Raw genomic sequence first — 20,298 nt, 5'->3', positions numbered from 1 at the left:
TGGCCATGCAAAAGGGTGGAGTACCTGTGTGTTCGCTATCTTTATCTTTGTTGTAAATGTTTGAGGTGCTGCCAGTATAGCCCGGTCTAGAAATTGCAGTATGTGTAGCAGATTGTAACAACTGGAAGCTTAGCATGATGCATGGGGTGTCGGGTAAGCATGCTGCTTTATCTTGGATAGTGTTATGTTGGTGTAGGAAGTGGGATGTGCTCGAACATTGAGCTTCTGCCCTGTGGATGGTGACATTGGTTTGGGGAGTTGAGCAGATATCTGCCCTCTGACTATATAGCAGTATTTTGCAGTTGATTCAGTTGCATTTGTCTCATGCCCAGGTTATTGACTTGGACTAAGTAACAGTAATGTCATTGAAAATTGAAGGTATTCAGTTAGACATTTAACCTGTGCTTTGACAAGGATCTGTGTGGTAAACTGCTGGAAGGTTAGATCGCATGGCATCCAGGGAGAGCTAGCTGCTTGGATATTGGCTACACGGGTGGTTTTATACTGAATAAGGGGGGTGGGGTGTCGAATGGGATAGTGGAGGATGGAGTTAAAGGGAAAGGGTTTCTTAAATGTGTGAGCGTAGAGACAGAGGGGTGTAAAATGAGGGTAGAAGCAATAGGTAGCAAGGTGAAAAGTAAAAGTGGCAGGCAGACAAAACCAGGGCAAAAATCAAAAAGGGCCACTTTTCAACATAATTGTATAAGGGGTAAGAGTGTTGTAAAAACAAGCCTGAAGGCTTTGTATCTCAATGCAAGGAGCATTCGTAATAAGGTGGATGAGTTGAATGTGCAGATGACTATTAATGACTATGATATAGTTGGGATCACGGAGACATGGCTCCAGGGTGACCAAGGCTGGGAGCTGAACATCCAGGGATATTCAATATTCAGGAGGGATAGAGAGAAAGGAAAAGGAGGTGGGGTAGTGTTGCTGATTAGAGAGGAGATTAACGCAATGGAAAGGAAGGACATTAGTTTGGAGGATGTGGAATCGGTATGGGTAGAGCTGTGAAACACTAAGGGGAAGAAAACGCTGGTGGGTGTTGTGTACAGGCCACCTAACAGTAGTAATGAAGTTGGAGATGGTATCAAACAGGAAATTAGAAATGCGTGCGACAAAGGCAAAACAGTTATAATGGGTGACTTCAATCTACATATAGATTGGGTGAATCAAATTTGCAGGGGTGCTGAGGAAGAGGATTTCTTGGAATGTATGCGGGATAGTTATCTAAATCAACATGTAGAGGAACCAACGAGAGAGCAGGCTATTTTAGACTGGGTATTGAGTAACGAGGAAGGGTTAGTTAGCAGTCTTGTTGTACGTGCCCCCTTGGGCAAGAGTGACCATAATATGGTTGAGTTCTTCATTAGGATGGAGAGTGACATTGTTCTTTCAGAAACAATGGTTTTGAACTTAAAGAAAGGTAACTTTGAGGGTATGAGACGTGAATTGGCCAAGATTGACTGGCAATTAATTCTAAAAGGGTTGACGGTGTATATGCAATGGAAGACATTTAAAGACTGCATGGATGAACTACAAAAATTGTTCATCCCAGTTTGGCAAAAGAATAAATCAGGGAAGGTAGTACATCCGTGGATAACAAGGGAAATCAGGGATAGTATCAAAGTGAAGGATGATGCGTACAAATTAGCCAGAAAAAGCAGCATACCGGAGGACTGGGAGAAATTCAGAGACCAGCAGAGGAGGACAAAGGGCTTAATTAGGAAAGGAAAAATAGATTATGAAAGAAAACTGGCAGGGAACATAAAAACTGACTGCAAAAGTTTTTATAGATATGTGAAAAGAAAGAGATTAGTTAAAACAAATGTAGGTCCCTTGCAGTCAGAAACAGATGAGTTGATCATGGGGAACAAGGATATGGCGGACCAATTGAATAACTACTTTGGTTCCGTCTTCACTAAGGAAGACATAAATAATCTGCCGGAAATAGCAGGGGACTGCGGGTCAAAGGAGTTGGAGGAATTGAGTGAAATCCAGGTTAGCCGGGAAGTGGTGTTGGGCAAATTGAATGGATTAAAGGCCGATAAATCCCCAGGGCCAGATAGGCTGCATCCCAGAGTACTTAAGGAAGTAGCTCCAGAAATAGTGGATGCATTAGTAATAATCTTTCAAAACTCTTTAGATTCTGGAGTAGTTCCTGAGGATTGGCGGGTAGCAAACGTAACCCCACTTTTTAAGAAGGGAGGGAGAGAGAAAACAGGGAATTACAGACCAGTTAGTCTAACATCGGTAGTGGGGAAACTGCTAGAGTCAGTTATTAAAGATGGGATAGCAGCACATTTGGAAAGTGGTGAAATCATTGGACAAAGTCAGCATGAATTTACAAAAGGTAAATCATGTCTTACGAATCTTATAGAATTTTTTGAGGATGTAACTAGTAGCGTGGATAGGGGAGAACCAGTGGATGTGGTGTATCTGGACTTCCAGAAGGCTTTCGACAAGGTCCCACATAAGAGATTAGTATACAAACTTAAAGCACATGGCATTGGGGTTTCAGTATTGATGTGGATAGAGAACTGGCTGGCAAAGAGTAGAAGTAAACGGGCCATTTTCACAATGGCAGGCAGTGACTAGTGGGGTACCGCAAGGCTCAGTGCTGGGACCCCAGCTATTTACAATATATATTAATGATCTGGATGAGGGAATTGAAGGCAATATCTCCCAAGTTTGCGGATGACACTAAGCTGGGGGGCAGTGTTAGCTGTGAGGAGGATGCTAGGAGACTGCAAGGTGACTTGGATAGGCTGGGTGAGTGGGCAAATGTTTGGCAGATGCAGTATAATGTGGACAAATGTGAGGTTATCCATTTTGGTGGCAAAAACAAGAAAGCAGACTATTATCTAAATGGTGGACAACTAGGAAAAGTGGAGATGCAGCGAGACCTGGGTGTCATGGTACACCAGTCATTGAAAGTAGGCATGCAGGTGCAACAGGCAGTGAAGAAAGCGAATGGTATGTTAGCTTTCATACCAAAAGGATTTGAGTATAGGAGCAGGGAGGTTCTGCTGCAGTTGTACAGGGTCTTGGTGAGACCACACCTGGAGTATTGTGTACAGTTTTGGTCTCCAAATCTGAGGAAGGACATTATTGCCATAGAGGGAGTGCAGAGAAGGTTCACCAGACTGATTCCTGTGATGTCAGGACTGTCTTATGACGAAAGACTGGATAGACTTGGTTTATACTCTCTAGAATTTAGGAGATTGAGAGGGGATCTTATAGAAACTTACAAAATTCTTAAGGGGTTGGACAGGCTAGATGCAGGAAGATTGCTCCTGATGTTGGGGAAGTCCAGGACAAGGGGTCACAGCTTAAGGATATGGGGGAAATCCTTTAAAACCGAGATGAGAAGAACTTTTTTCACACGGAGTGGTGAATCTCTGGAACTCTCTGCCACAGAGGGTAGTTGAGGCCAGTTCATTGGCTATATTTAAGAGGGAGTTAGATGTGGCCCTTGTGGCTAGGTGGATCAGAGGGTATGGAGAGAAGGCAGGTACGGGATACTGAGTTGGATGATCAGCCATGATCATATTGAATGGCGGTGCAGGCTCGAAGGGCCGAATGGCCTACTCCTGCACCAAATTTCTATGTTTCTATGATATTGAATTAGGTCCATGGAATAAGCTGAGAGTGGTGGTGGAAGGTTGTTTTTCTGACTGGAGGCCTGTGACTAGTAGTGTGCCCCGGGGATTGTTGCTCGGCCCATTGCTGTTTATGGTTTATCAATGATTTAGATGAATGCGCTATAGATTGGTTGCCTTTCTTACTAACCAATAGAAACATAGAAAATAGGTGCAGGAGGAGGCCATTCGGCCCTTCGAGCAAGCACCGCCATTCATTGTGATCATGGCTGATCGTTCCCAATCAATAACCCGTGCCTGCCTTCTCCCCATATCCCTTGATTCCACTAGCACCACAAATCTAGTGCTTTATTATTATAAGCTCTGCCTACTACCACAGCATTCATATTATCAAGATACAAGACATTTGTTTGTCACATGTACCAATTGGTACAGTGATATGTGTTGTCACCACACAGCCATATGAATAATAAAGAGCACAGAACACGATAGACTTTTAACACAGACATCCCCACACAGTGGAATCAAAATTTCTCACTGAGGGAAAGCTCTAAAATATAGCAACCCAACATGTGCTGTTCGTTAGTAACATGCTGTAGTGTGTTGTATACTTAATAAATACTATTATATCTGAGTATGTGTGATTTACTCAACATGGTGTCAGATGTGGTCAACCCACTCCACGTTTAAGCATATCGGTTTTTATTTTATTTCCAATGTTTTATTTCACCCATGGCCTCCAGCGGATGGTGTCCCTGGGTGTCATTGCCATGGTTACTGACCCATCTGACTTGGTTTCCATCATGGTGGTCACAAAACAAATGAGAAATCTGAATTTGTATCAACCCCAGAGGCCTGAACACAGTGATCTAATGCCCGTACTACCCGATGCGCGCGGTGGAGGAATTTAATGCTCAGCTAGGCAGTGCCTCTGTTTTCTGTTTTGTACGCCAAAAGCTTGTTCTGGCAGATCCCGCTGGACCCTGACTAGTCCAATCTCACCACATTCGGCACCCCCTTTGGCCGTTACAAGTTCCTGCGGATGCCTCTTGGCATCAACTCTGCTAGCGAAGTATTCCAGCGTACAATGGAACAATTATTTACCGGGTGTCCTTGTTCCATCATTGTCGAGGACATTCTCGTTGCTGGACGCAACATGGCTGAATATGATGCCAATTTTTTTAAAGTACTGGACCATGCAAAAGACATCCACCTCTTGCTCAACCCTCTGAAGTGCAGATTCCGCGTCAAGGAGGTCCAGTATGTCGGACGCGTATCCACCAGTGACGGCCTCAGACCTGACCACTCCTAGACCTTTGCCATCAACGAGATGCCAGTTCCCACTGACGTGACAAGCTTGGAGAGATTCCTGGGAATGGTTAGCTACTTGGGGAAATTCATCCCCAACCTCAGCAAAAAGGAGTTACTAGCTGTGGTTTTTGCCTGCACGAAATTCAAGGACTTTATTTTTGGGAAGTCTGATTGTTGAAACAGACCACCAACCACTGGTCACTATTCTGAACCCATTCATGCTGTTCCTGCTCTCCTGTAAATGATGATGATGCAGCTACAGAGCTTCGATTTCACTTTAGTTTACAAAAGGGGCAAAGACATGCATCAGGCTGACACTCATCAAGAGCCTCACGAACAACCTGCGAACAACAGCCATCTGAAAATGACCAGTTCACAGTAATTATGGTGTCATATGTACCTACAGAATGTCTAAGCGACCTGGCAGAGCATATGGCTGCGGTACAACTTTACAGCTACTGTCTTCAGTCATCCGGCGTGGCTGGCAGGGTAAACAATATCGCGCTCCACTTCCTATTCGCCCGCAACGAACTGGTGCTGCAGGACGGTGTCGTAATCAAGGGTCACAAAGCAGTCATCTCAACTGCCTTGCGGAACAAATATTTTGATGCCGTCCACAGAGGCCACCCCAGCGTGAAAGCAACTATACCGAGTCAAGTCAAGAGTTTATTGTCATGTGTCCCTGATAGGCCAATGAAATTCTTGCTTTGCTTCAGCACAACAGGACATAGTAGGCATGAATACAGAACAGATCAGTGTGTCCATATACCATTAAATAAAAATACACACATGAATAAATAAACTGAAAGTGCAAATAAACTGATAATGGACTATTAATATTCAGAGTTTTGTCTGAGTTTAATAGCCTGATGGCTGTGCGGAAGGAGCTATTCCTGAACCTGGTCGTTGTAGTCTTCAGGCTCCTGTACTTTCTACCTGAAGATAACGGGGAGATGAGTTTGTGGCCAGGATGGTATGGGTCCTTGATGATGCTGCCAGCCTTTTTGAGGCAGCGACTGCGGTAGATCCCCTCGATGGAAGGGAGGTCAGAGCTGATGATGGACAGGGCAGTGTTTACTACTTTTTGTATCTTTTCCGCTCATGGGCGCTCAAGTTGCCGAACCAAGCCACGATGCAACCGGTCAGCATGATCTCCACTGTGCTCCTGTAGAAGTTAGTCCTCCTTGACATACCGACTCTCCGTAATCTTCTCAGGAAATAGAGGCACTGATGTGCTTTCTTTATAATTGCATCAGTGTTCTCGGACCAGGAAAGATCTTCAGAGATATGCACGCCCAGGAATTTGAAGCTCTTGACCCTTTCCACCATCGACCCATTGATATAAACGGGACTGTGGGTCCCCATCCTACCCTTCCAAAGTCCACAATCAGTTCCTTGGTTTTGCTGGTGTTGAGGGCCAGATTATTGTGCTGGCACCATGTGGTCAGTCGATCGATCTCTCTTCTATACTCAGACTCGACCACATCAGTGATATGTCCCACAACAGTGGTGTCGTCAGTTAACTCTATGATGGAGATCGCACTATGACCGGCTACGCAGTCATGAGTATCGAGTGAGTACAGCAGGGGGCTGAGCATGCAGCCTGTTTTTCTGGCCTGGAATGACCAAATTTGTGCGTGAGAAAGTTGAAGCCTGCGCTCTCTGCAACAGCCTGATGCCACACCAACAGAAGCATCCCCTACTCTCACACTAGCTAAGGTGGGGAATCGTGGCTGGCATGGGGGACTTTGGCTGAAGGATCTGTATCTGTGCTGTATGACTGATTCTAAATAGTCATTGATTCTGTTATGGATGTTTAATGAATCCTGTTTGAATATTTAAGTCTTGCTATGTGCCAACATGGACTGCTTTACCTGTAGAGTTGTTTGGTCCATTCCCAAATAGCTGAAAATTGGTTTAAATTTTTGAAACTTTTTGTTAAACAATTAAGATATTTTGCTTCCATAGTTGGGTGGAGTTGAAATACAGCTCAGCTGGGATTTAATTGAATCTTAAAACCAATTTGTATGTGGGGATAGGGTGTGGTGTTTAAATGACTTGTGTATGTTCTGTGTGGTTGCTCCATGTACACTTCTACTTGGATTAATTGTCCAGCAAAATTCTACATTTTCTAAAGTTCTTATTGAAAAAGTAGAGGGTGAAATCTCTTTACCTACTTGTGTCTCGTAATCCTGCTTTAATCAATCATCCTAATAACAGATTTTAAAATAGCATTAGTTGGGGGAGGGGGGAGAAAAAAGAGTGATTTAAAACTGCCAAAAGCTAATGGCAGTTTGTGAATCTGTTATGATTGTTATTGGCATTTAAAGACTTATCGGGGATGAAATTGTTAAATTTCAATGTTACACTAAATGACCATGATCCTGATGCCATTCAAATTGCCAAGTGTTGCTACAGTAACATTTTACTGGAAGCTTCTGCTAAGAACTTTTGGTAGAAGTTTAATTTGATCCCAATTTTTGTTGTAAAAGCAAAACCTGTTGGTAGAGCAGTTGAAGCAATTGACATTCCAAAATGGAGCTGGTGATTCGTCTCTAGCTGAAGAGGAAATTGAGCTGAAGAGAGAAATGTTGGCCACTTTTAAAATCTTAAGCACTTTACCCCATAAAATTCTAGTATTGGAATTGAGCTATAATGAGACTTGGGTTCATGCTCTGATGCACTCCCCCGATCTCCTAATGGAGGAAGGAGGTAACATGAGCTGTGGTAAAATTTCATTCATTTAGCAAGGTGTTTTATTCCATAGTCGCAATTACTTTTCTTTGCTAGAAAGCCTTGCTTACTGTCAGCCTTTTTAATTCATTAGCTGATTAAGGGCGTTTTGGGCAAGATTGCCATTATGTATTCTCATGCTGATGTTGTTTATCAAAGGATGCCGTAAATGTCAGCAGGGCAATAATCAAAAACTGTTCAAGTAATTGGACTCTTAAGATTTACTGAGTTTATCACCCTGTGCGATGAATGCTATTTGTGTTCATTGATCCACAACTTGCCTATAGAATAAGCTTCCTATGTCAGGTCCTTAATTGTACATCTGTGTGACTGAAGGAGGCCATTCATCTTGTCGATTCTGGACCAGCCCTCAAATCACACCCATCACTTCCATTTTCCCACGTCCTCCTGCATTTGATTCTCATGCTCATCAGTTCACCTATATATTACCATACTCAAGAAAATGTTGCCTACCGGGTTCCTATTAAATCTTGTCTGAAGTTCTGAAATTCAGTGTATATAGTTGTCACATAACAGACTAATTCTCTTGTCTTGTGCCACTTTTACAATAAACTCGTCCCCTTGAGTTAAATGATGTAGGGGGTGCTGAAGGAATGCTATTGATCATCTCCCTCCTCCCTAATTGCCTCTTTTTAAACTGATTGTTTTTGACATTTCCTTTTACCTTTCTCAGTGAAGACCAATGGACAAAGCAATACAATTACTTTTTAATACATCTGTACACTAAGACCCATACCTTGATTCAAATGTAATTTTGTACAGAGACAGTTGCATTTTGGTCTTCATAACTTTTATTTAGGGTGTATCCCGGCTACTTTTTCTTCAACAAACTTAATGTCTATGCGGTAGAACATAGAACACTATAGCACAGCAATGGGCCCTTTGGCCCAGAATGTCTGCCAAACATGATGCCATGTTAAACTTGTCTCCTCTGCATGTATGTGATCCATATCCCTGCATTCACTGCATATCCATGAGCCTATCACCTAACCTGAAACATCACCTATCCATGTTCTGCAGGGATGCTGCCTGACCTTCTGAGTTACTCCAGCACTATCTTTGTAAGCCAGCATCTGCGTTTCCTTGTTTTTACATTCTGCCTATGTATAAACCTCTTAAACATCACTTTCTTATCTGCTTCCGCCTCCACCCCAGGCAATATATTCCAGACACCCACCACTCTGCATATGAAAAAAACTTGCCCCACACACTTCTTTTAACTTTCCCCTCTGTGCTTGTATCTAATGTCATCTAATCCAGGCTGTATCCTGGTTGAAGAGAACCCTCTACAATACCTCCACATCCTTACTTTACAGAACTGCGCACAATACTCCAAATGTGGACTAACATCATCGGGTCATTGGGTGGCGCTGCGAGCAGCAGCCTTGCCAGCAGTGTGTCAGTCATTTCGACTTCTTTTTTATTTTTTAGTATGTCTAAATGTATGTGTTAATGTTTCTCGGTATGTTTTTATGTGGGGGGGGGGGGCGAACCGTTTCCAGTCACTTACTTCGGTGGAGGTGCGACTTTCTCCTAGTTGCATTTTCGCCTCCCCCACGCCCTAACTACTGGGATTGGTGTGGCCTTTCCCGGAGACGGCCCAGAGCTTCAGCAGCAGGCACGGCGCGGAATTCCATCGTGGAGCCAGAAGAAATAGGCTGTGGGCCGAGCATTAAATGTGTCTAGAAATCGGTTTTCGTGACCCGTGTCACAGAATTACATGATATTTTCCACAGATTTAGATGAAATATAATTGAGAAGGATGTCATAACTCGTCAGTGCCAAAAGTTGCACATTAATTAATTAAACTAATTAGAAAATGAGATTGGGACTGTCATTCACCAGCACGCCATTATCATAAGTAATTCACTCGTTGTTTAAATAATTTGACCAAATAAACAGTGAAACGATCGACACTAAAATAAAACTTTATATAATCATTTATTTCCCCAATTTATTTGTTTATATTACATCTGATCTTCATCTGAATATTCTTCATCAGTTTCCTAGTCTTTTGATAAGTTTTGACAAGTCCATTGATAAGTAAGTTCAAGTGGAGGGTCAGGCAGAGGCTACAAAAAAAACCCCATCTCATAGTCATTAAGTCTGCATGGACTTCAATTCATAAAATTTCAACCTCTTTCTAATATTAATGAGAATAACACTGTTACTACCATAAATAAATTAGTTCATGTTCACATAAACAAATTAATTTCTACATAAACATCAGCCATTTCTGACCATTTCTCACTCCATTGGCAACCTATAAAGTGCAATGAATATTCGTCCGTTTTTCTCCCGTGGTCGGGGCCTGGAAGCGGCCGTAGTGGACGGCGCTATGTACAGTCTCTTCCCCCCCCCCCCCCCCCCTCTGCAGATCCAAACACGCTCCGCGTTCGCGAATCGGCCGCTTCTTAGTTGAGGCCGCGGCTTCACTATGTTAAGTACATAGGCCCTGCAATCGGAGCACTTGTAGTCGGTAAGTGATCGCAGGCAGCTCCGAGATTAGATGTTAAAGACTTATTAGACCACAACAAGCTGGCATTAGTGAAAATGTTTAATTTACCTTGTTATAGATACACATAGTTTAGGCCCTCAACGTCATGAGTGAGTGAGTGAACGTACAGCCTCCAAATCTCATTTTTTCACATTATAAAGGGTTCAATTAAATGAATTAAAAGTCCATACAGATTAATTTTCATAAATTCAGACTTTAGATCTTACCTTTCAGTTCGTTGATTCACAAAGTTTGACTGGTTTCACAAATTTGTGTTGCAGCGACTTTACTTTCAAGACTTTCTTCCACTTCTATCCACTTAGCTGCACATTCTTGAGACTTCTTAGTGCTTTTCTCACTAAATTCAATTACCCTGCTGCAAGTTTCCACGACATGTATTCCACAGAACAACAAAGAACATTCATCGGAATCTCCAGTAAAACTGGCATCAGTGAAGTCCTCTCAGCCATGTCGTGTGCTCCCTGCCTAGCTAGCCTGAAATAAAGCGCGTGATTGGCCAACTGGCATACAACTCAATGTTAAACGTGCTTTGATTGGACTAAAAATACCCGAGAATTTTCAGTTTTTCCTCTAATTTAATAAAAATGTGCAAGTTTTGTTCTTGACGGTGATTTATATAATATGTTTACACACTATGTGAAAATTTCATGTAGTTCTGGGAGTTGGGTCACGAAACAGTAGATTAAAGCTCCTCGGCCCGCAGCCTACAAGGCTCTGACCGCCGGCCTGCTGAAGCCGCGGTCTGCGGAGCTTCTAGCCGCGGGCGTGGTGTGGATTTACCATCCCGGAGGCAGGGATCACCAGAGAAGAGCTCCGTCCGCTGGCCTGCCTGTGGTCTATAACATCGAGAAGCCACGGTCTCCGATACGAAAGTGGCCGATTCGGGCACTCCAAGCTCCAGTGTGTTTCATCCATCCCGATGTCGGAGTTTTGATCATCCCCACGAGAGGGCCTGCACATTTGGTCCATCCGTAGCGGCGACTATGGAGGGTTAAGGCCCCCATACATGGGTGAACAAAAGGAGGAAGACTGACTGAACTTTATTGCCTTCCATTACTGTGATCACTGTGGTGGATGTTTGTTAAGTTCTATCGTTCTTTTAGAGGTGTTGTGTTCTTTTAATTGTATGGCTGTGTGGTAACTCAAATATCGCTGTACCTTAATTGGTGCATGTGACAATAAATGAATTTGAATTTAATCAAAGTTTTATAAAGCTGCAACATGCATTCCTGATTCTTGTACTCAATGCCCTGACAAAGCATAGCTTTGGCCAGTGGTTTGTTTTTGCAGCTTGCCATCTTGGTTTTGCAATGTTATCTGATTGCTGTTATCCGAATGTTAACACTTGTGACTACCTTCTGTGCCAACACAATTTAAGATCCAAATTTGGCTTGGTGCTGAACATAGTCATATTTAAGTGTATTTAATACAAATCACATTTTAATCACCAGACATGGTTTTCTCTGAACTTATGTATCCTGATCGTTGAACTAAGTTGAACTAACTTATTATGCTAATTAATAATCATCCCTTTCATTATACAGAAGAATTAAGTACACTTGAGTTTTGTGCATTGTGGAATATAACAATAACTTGGGTGGTATAACTAAAGTTTGTTAATGCTTTGTAATTTGATATTAGAAGCTATATTAGGGTTGTAATGTGCAGACAAAGCTTTAAATTAGTAACACTGTTTACTCTTGCTCTGATTTCATATAAAACATCAGTTTTCCATGTGGAAATGTTTTTGTAGACATGTTAATTATGCATTTAATTGTGCAATGTTCATTCTGTACAATTTTCTAATGTTTCTTTTCTTTTTCTTTCAGTCTTGGTCTTTGTAATGGGAAAAGAAGGGACCCATGGAGGAATCTTGAATAAGAAGGCATTCGTAATGGCAAAATACTTGAGAGATACTGGGTTCTAGTTGTCCAGGATTGCTATTCAGTAGTTTCAAAAAAATTGCTATTAAAGTTTCCTTTAGCAGTCACCTACTCTTTCATGTTGAAGTTACGGAAAGTTTAATAGCAATGCAGGGTTTGGGGGGGGTATGAGCCCATGTCTCCTTTGTATCCCTGTATGGTGGGGAAAGTTTAAAAATTTAATTTTTTCCCTTATGTACTCCAGCATTGGTTGTGGTCATGGGGAAGGAAATTGTCCATGGAAGGGTAGTCAACAAGAAAACATTTACCATGGCTACATACCTGAGGAATTCTGGATACTAAGCAGCCTCGCCCCATCCACCTAGCAACTCATTCTCACACCTTGCCATCACACACCTTGCCAGCAGTGCTACCAGACCAGTTGGTTAGAATTTTTTTAATTTATCCATTTGATTTCCTTGCCCCTTGCCACTTGATTGTAATAACATTGTAGCTGTAATGGAAAGTAAATCCCCTGTTTTGGCACCATTAGCACAATAACTAAATGGTGATATGCATGTTATTACTTTTGATATTGTTGCAAACAATTGGGCTGACTTGCTGAGCCTGGGCATTGCTTTGTTTTAGCATTTAGAAACTTTATTGGCATCTAAAGTCACCAAACCAGGTTCTGATTATTCGCTATCTCCCTTCCCGTGCCCATTTGAAGTACTTGGTGAAAATAAATGAAAAGGTGCTGGTTGTACAATCTTAAATTTAAGTGTTGCTGAGCCAACACATTCAGCAGTTGCGTAGCTTTGAACCTTTTTGTTTGAGCATGTTGGAAGAAAGAGTGCATGCATATTTTGTTTGCCATACTGTTCCTGACCTAGGTTGTATACTTTCCTTGTAAGTTCATTGCTCATTGGCATTGCTGAAGCACCTGGATTATTTTAGTTTCAAAACCTGTTTACATCTGTGGATAACTTTACAGAAGCTTTGCAGGTGCACTCTTTAATATAAACTAGTATTACTTTTTTTTTGCATCTTAACCACATGGGATGTGATTACAAAATTGCTCTTGGGCTGTGCAAATTTATCCCAGGGACATACCACGATTCTGACTGATCAGTTTAATCTCCAGGAACATTCCATCTTTGCAATAGCTCAGGCACTTAAATGTTGTTTTGCCAGCTCCTTTAATGCGAGTTTAACTTTTTAAATAAAGGTTGCCACTTTGGACAATAAGTATCCCAATATAACCATCACAATGTGTCCAGTTTTGAGTGCTCCATAGGACCAATTAACTTGCAGCTTGGGGGATTGTAAAAGGGCTGTCTGCTGTAAAATGATGCAAAGGATCACTGCCACCCCTCAATACTCTATTGGCAATTAGATAAAGATATTATAGCATATCCATGAATGTTGATTTGAAGGTAAAATGCTTTTGTTAGTATCTGATGAAGGGTGGCAGTCTCCTATATAGAAATCAAACTGTTGAAAATCTTTCAAATCAAGTGAATTGATGCATTAGATCTGGTAAGCTCGTGCTGCGGAAGGAAACTCTGGAAGAATTGACTTGTGCTCCCTTGTTTTGAAATCTGTGGAAATGTCTGTTTTGAGCACGGTACTAACTTATGTTCAGTTCAAACAACTACAAAATTTCTGTATTCACATGTGAATAAAATGGGAGATGGTATTGGTTGGAATAATCACACTTGGCTGTCTTGTGAAATTATTTTGCAAATGTTTGTGTATCCTGTGCCATACATACTGCATAGAGATTTGCTATTGTGAGATGGATTTTAACTGCCGCTGCAAGGCTATCATTTGAACGGCACTTCCTTAGGTGCGTTACTCTAGCATATACTCAATGTTCAGGCCTTGTGAAATATGTACAGATTTAAAAAATTCTTGTTGCTGACTTGTCCATTTTCTTTCCCTGCACTTTTCTTACACCTGGGATACAGTCTAACTCATCTGATTTTAAAATGCATTTACAGAATGCCATAAATGTTAAACCACCTTGTTTACAGACAGATGAAATAAATTTATTCCAACCAGATGTCGGCTGTTTGTTTTTGTATGGACTGGGGTATATAGTTTCTTTTTTCCTTGTGGGATATGAAAATATAATTAGTCATGTCAACTATGTATGCCCTCGTTGCTATTAACAAAGTGTGAACTCAAAAAGTTAGTCATGAAGTTCCCATACACCTTTCTATTCCATCTCAGTGAACGTGGTTATGCTCTGGGGCTAACATTGTTGGTGTATTTATAGATGATCTGCACCACAGTCACAGAACAATGGAGCAGGGTGGGATAATGTTTCTGGGTAGTTAATAGTACCAAGTAAGGCTGATTGTTATCCTGGGTGGTGTGCTGTTGGGATAGAGTTGAGCAATGCTAATCTAGGTACATCTAATGTTTTCCATAATATGCCCAGTAGATAAGTAAGTAAGTTTATTGGCCAAGTATTCACATACAAGGAGTTTTTAAGAAGGAACTGCAGATGCTGGAGAATCGAAGGTTACACAAAAAAGCCGGAGAAACTCAGCGGGTGCAGCAGCATCTATGGAGCGAAGGAAATGGGCAACGTTTCGGGCCGAAACCCTTCTTCAGTCTGAAGAAGGGTTTCGGCCCGAAACGTTGCCTATTTCCTTCCCTCGCATACAAGGAACTTGCCTTGGTGCTCCAGCCCAAGTAACAACATGACATAATGACAGTTACGATTGACTCCGAAAACACTAAACATTAATAATAATAAAACATTAATGATAAAACACCATTGATCAAGTATGTGAACCAACAAATTACCAGATCAAAGGGAGGCTACAGATATTTGGCTGTTCAGTAGAACAACTACTCATGGATAAAAACTGTATTTATGTCTGGCTGTGGCAGCTTTGACAGTCCAGAGTTGCCTTCCAGAGGGAAGTGATTCAAAGAGTTTGTGGCCAGGGTGAGAGGGGTCAGAGATGATCTTGCCCGCTCGCTTCCTGGCTCTTGCAGTGTACAGTTCATCAATGGAGGGAAGGTTGCAGCCAATAATCTTCTCTGCTGATCGGACGCTTCGCTGCAGCCTCCAGGTGTCGTGCTTGGTGGCAGAGCCAAACCAGACCGTGATGGAGAAAGTGAGAACAGACTCTACGATGGCCGTGTAGAATTGGACCATCGTTGCCTGTGGCAGATTGTGCTTCCTCAGCTGCCGCAGGAAGTACATCCTCTGTTGTGCCTTTTTGACTGTGGAGTCGATGGTAGCCCCCTCACTTGGAGATGATGGTTCCCAGGAACTTAAAAGACTCCACAGATGTGACTGTGGTGTTGTTGATGGCGAGTGGGATGAGGGGAGGGGGAGCTCTCCTAAAGTCTACAATCAATTCCACTGTCTTAAGAGCTACGGCACCAGGACGCCAGCTGTGACACTTCCTGTCTGAAGGCAGATTCCTCCCCATCCAATCAGGGTTGTGTCGTCAGCAAATTTGAGAAGCTTGACATAGGTGTCTGTGGAGGTGCAGTCGTTGGTGTAGGGAGAGGGGAGAGTACACTGCCTTGCGGTGCTCCTATGCTGAGTGTTTGCGGGTCCGAGATGTGCTTTCCCAGCCTCACATGCTGCTTCCTGTCTGTCAGGAAGTTGGTGATCCACTGACCAGAGGGGTTCAGGCACAGTCAACTGGGAAAGTTTGGAGTGTAGTAGCTCTGGCACAATGGTGTTGAATGCAGAGCTAAAATCAACAAACAGGATCCTCGCATAGGTTCCCTGGCGGTCTAGGTGCTGCAGGATGAAGTGCAGGCCCAGGTTGACTGCATCATCCACAGATCTATTGGCCTGATATCAAACAGCAGAGGGTCCAGCAGGGAGTTTGTGATATTTTTCAGCTTGGCCAGCACAAGGCCAAGTGTCTTCATGACTACAGAGGTCAGTGCGACATGCCTGTAGTCATTAAGACGAGTAATCCTTAGCTTTTTGGGTACAGAGACAATAGTGTAGACTTTGAAGCAGGCAGGGACAGTACATGTTTGCAGGGACTGGTTATAAATGTCTATGGACCGGTGCCAGCTGTTTGGCACAGAACTTAAGAGTAGAGGGGGAAACATTGTCAGGTCCTGGAGATTTCCGGCTCTTTTGTCCTCTGAAAAGCCTCTCCACTTCCTCTATTTTTATTGTTGACATTGGATAAGTTATGTCGTACAACACAGAGGGTGTGGATGATTGGGTGTGAAGAGGTGATTGGAGGGGGGTGGGTGTAGAAAGGCACAGTCTTTGCAGCCTGAGGTCAGGCTGTGAGTGGGTGTGAAGTGTTGGTTGGGGTGGGAAATGGTCCAGTCTTTTCCTACTAGTCTTGCCTTAAGTAGGTGTGAAGTGGTGAATGGGAAGGAGAGGGTGCAGGGTCCATTCTTTGTAGACTGGGGTCTGGCTGTTGGTTGGGCAGGGGGTACCAGGGTTATGTTTCTGCTTGTCAAATCTGCAGTAAAACTCATTCAGGTTGTTGGTCAGCTGACGATTGTCGAAAGAGCATTGTCTTTCCTCATGCAGCTGGTAATTTCTTGCAAGCCCTTCCAAACTGAAGAAGAGTCACTAGCTGAGAACTTGCTCCTCAACTTCTCAAGAGTACCTTTCCTCTTCTCAGCTTGTACTTGGCCTGCCTGTTGAGGTCTGCATCCCCGCTTCTGTAGGCCTCCTCTTTAGACTGTCGGAGCTTTCTGAGTTCTGCAGTGAACCAGGGCTTGTTGTTGAACCATGTCCGGGTCTTAGTTGGAACGCAACTAGGATTGGAAAGCCTCAAGAGAGCTGGGAAGTCGGTTACTTATCACATGATATAAAACATAATAGTGTTTGAATTGCCCTGATCAGGTAGCCACATGGGTAACTTCCTTCTCCCTCCCTTTCTTTCCATTCACTTTTCCCTAAAGGATGTTGGAAGAAGGGTGAAGTGATCAAAATGGCAAAATAATGGGTCTGTGTATTGATGCTTACTGCCAAGCACTTCAGTGGCATGAATGTACAGTGCCCTCCATAATGTTTGGCGCAAAGACCTACCATTTATTTATTTGCCTCTATTCCTTAATTTGACATTTGTAATAGAAAAAAAATCACACGATGTTACAGTGCACATTGTCAGATTTTATTAAGAGTATTTTTACACATTTTGGTTTCACCATGTAGAAACAAGCTGTGTTTATACATAGTCCTCCCCATTTCAGGGCACCATAATGTTTGGGATACATGGCTTCACAGGCATATGTATTTGCTCAAGTGTGTTTAATTGCCTCCTTAATGCAGGTATAAGAGAGCTCAGCACCTAGTCTTTCCTCCAGTCTTTCCATCACCTTTGGAAACTTTTATTGCTGTTTATCGACATGAGGACCAAAGTTGTGCCAATGAAAGTCAAGCCATTATGAGACTGAGAAACAAGAATAAAACTGTTAGAGACATCAGCCAAACCTCAAGCTTACCAAAGTCAACTGTTCGGAACATCATTAAGAAGAAAGAGACCCCTGGTGAGCTTACTAATCGCAAAGGGACTGGCAGGCCAAGGAAGACCTCCACAGCTGATGACGGAAGAATCTCTCTCTAATAAAGAGAAATCCCCAAACTCCTATCCAACAGACCAGAAGCACTCTTCAGGAGTCGGGTGTGGATTTGTCAATGACCACTGTCCGCAGAGGACTTCATGTAAGATGCAAACCACTGGTTAGCCACAAATGTAGGATGGCCAGGTTACAGTTTGCAAAGAAGTACTTAAAAGAGCAACTACAGTTCTAAAAAAAGATCTTGTGGACAGATGAGATGAAGATTAACTTGTATCAGAGTGATGCAAGAGCAAAGTATAAAGGAGAGAAGGAACTGCCCAAGATCCAAAGCATACCATTAAACATGGTGATGGGAGTGTTATGGCCTGGGCATGTATGGCTGCTGAAGGTACTGGCTCACTTATCTTCATTGATGATACAGCTGCTGATGGTAGTAGCATAATGAATTCTGAAGTGTAAAGACACATCCTATCTGCTTGTTCAAACAAATGCCTCAAAACATTGACAGGCGGTTCATTCTACAGCAAGACAATGATCCCAAACATACTGCTAAAGCAACACAAGAAGTTAATCAAAACAAAAAAAAAGGTAAATTCTTGAGTGGCCAAGTCGATCACCCGATCAGAACCCAATTGAGCATGCCTTTTATATGCTGAAGTGAAAACTGAAGGGGACCAGCCCCTGTAGCGGCAGATTTTTATATCGTGCAAGAGATTACTCCCTCTAGCCGCTAAATGGACTACATGGCTAAGGGGAATGTCTTTGTACGCATGCAAGCTTTCCGTTGGCCTTCAGAGCTTCTTCTCAGATAAATCTTCAAAACACAGTCCTTTGATTAATAGTGTTCAAGAAGGAACTGCAGATGCTGGAAGATCGAAGGTACACAAAAATGCTGGAGAAACTCAGCGGGTGCAGCAGCATCTATGGAGCGAAGGAAATAGGCGACGTTTTCTGAAGAAGGGTTTTGGCCCGAAACGTCGCCTATTTCCTTCGCTCCATAGATGCTGCTGCACCCGCTGAGTTTCTCCAGCAATTTTGTGTACCTTTGATTAATACATTCTTTATTGTTGATGAAAAACAATAAGGTACATCAAGGCTCAAAATTAGCGGTTGCCCGGGTGCCGCCGGGCAACCTAAACGCCATATCATTTTCCCAGCTTGGCACTGCAGATACTGGTTCATACCGAAGATAGACACAAAAAACTGGAGTAACTCAGCGGGTCAGGCAGCATCTCTGGAGAAAAGGAACGTGATATTTTGTGTTGGCGATGGCTGTAATGCGGGGCAAAGATACTAAGTGCGGGGTGACGAAGGGTCGGAGCGACTCCTCCTCCTGCACCCCGCCAGCCCTGATAGCGGCCGCTGCTTGCAAATCCGCTAACGGCGATAACCCCTTTAAAAGCAAACCCTCTCGCACGCCGAGGCCGGGAGGAGGGAGGGAGGGGGAGGCCTTCTTCCACCGTCTGAAGCAGCTGCACTGCTCGGGCCCCGCACCTTGCTGTTGGCTGGCGGAGGAGGGGAGGCGGTGGCAAGGGGATCCCAACCGCCTCCCCCTTTTGCGGCGGCACTTGGCGGTGGACAGGGACGGCCAGGGCAGCGTGGCGATGTTGTCTGAGGAGCGCTGACCTCTTTTTTTTTTCCCTGTGACCCCTCCTCTCCATCCCACACTGATCCCCATTCCCGCCTCTATTCAGTCCTCACTGACATCCCCTGTGCTCCCCTCCCCCCATCCCCCCCCCCCCCCCCCCCCCCCCCCCCCCACAATCTATTCATCCTGCGCTGATCACCTTATCCACCTCGCATTGATTCTCCTGCCACCCCCCCCGTCTATCCTATACTGGTCCCCCAATTCATCCTGTACTACCCCCCCCCCCCCCCCTTCCCATCCATCCTGCACTGCAATCCCCATTCATCCTGCACTGCTCCCCCTTTCCATCCTGTACTGATCCCCCATCCATCCTGTACTGATCACACCCATTCATCCTGCACTGACCCACCCTCATTTGATAAGGTCCCACATAGGAGATTAGTGGGCAAAATTAGGGCACATGGTATTGGGGGTAGAGTGGGGATAGAGAAGTGGTTGGCAGACAGGAAACAAAGAATAGGGATTAACGGGACCCTTTCAGAATGGCAGGCTGTGACTAGTGGGGTACCACAAGGCTCGCAACTATTTACAATATACATCTTTAGCAATGTTACAAAATTTTGAGATTTACAAAATCAAGTCTGCAATTTATCCCATCAGATAAAGCATAAAAAGAAGTTTAATTTGACACCTAATTCACTTTCATATCTCAAGTAATAAAAAAGTTGTGGCCATTTTCATACTCGAAAATTAGCATCTTGTTCCCTATTGATTTTCTATGGACATAACAAAAAAGCTGTGATCATGGACAGTCAAAAGCCCATAACCTTCTTAAAAATTAAGAGAACTGAATGGAATTTTCAGTTATCATAGATTGAACCATTCTGAAACAAATATAAAATAATCTTACTTGGATGACCTGAAATTAAAGCATATAATTAGTTAGTTACCCACTTGTAGCTAATTTCAAACTTCAATTACTAGATCTAAACATCTATCCATTTCTTAATAAATGATTAACTTTTTTAAATAGCCTAAGTGTCCAAATAATATTCACAAATAATTCACAATAAAACATGATTTTTAAATCTCATTTGCATCAATTTATAGGCCAAATGGAAGGAATTT

The 20,298-nt window shown here is 43.1% G+C and overlaps 1 protein-coding gene across 2 annotated transcripts in view; it reads left to right on the top strand.

The window, feature by feature from the left end:
- pfn2a (profilin 2a) overlaps nucleotides 1–14,112 on the top strand; it is a 42,851-nt gene extending 28,739 nt beyond the window's left edge. Inside the window, exon 3 of one of the 2 annotated variants that reach the window (XM_055645720.1) lies at nucleotides 12,015–14,112. In XM_055645720.1, the coding sequence (XP_055501695.1) occupies nucleotides 12,015–12,112 (98 nt within the window). In that variant the 3' untranslated portion in view covers nucleotides 12,113–14,112. The remainder of the gene's footprint in view (nucleotides 1–12,014) is intronic. The other variant, XM_055645721.1, reaches the window with a different exon arrangement.
- Nucleotides 14,113–20,298: the final 6,186 nt, after the last annotated feature.

Source organism: Leucoraja erinacea, chromosome 14 (assembly GCF_028641065.1).
Source record: "Leucoraja erinacea ecotype New England chromosome 14, Leri_hhj_1, whole genome shotgun sequence".
Classification (NCBI taxonomy): domain Eukaryota; kingdom Metazoa; phylum Chordata; class Chondrichthyes; order Rajiformes; family Rajidae; genus Leucoraja; species Leucoraja erinaceus.
The sequence above is the reverse complement of the archived record's forward strand: the minus strand, read 5'-3'. Positions and strand labels throughout refer to the sequence as shown.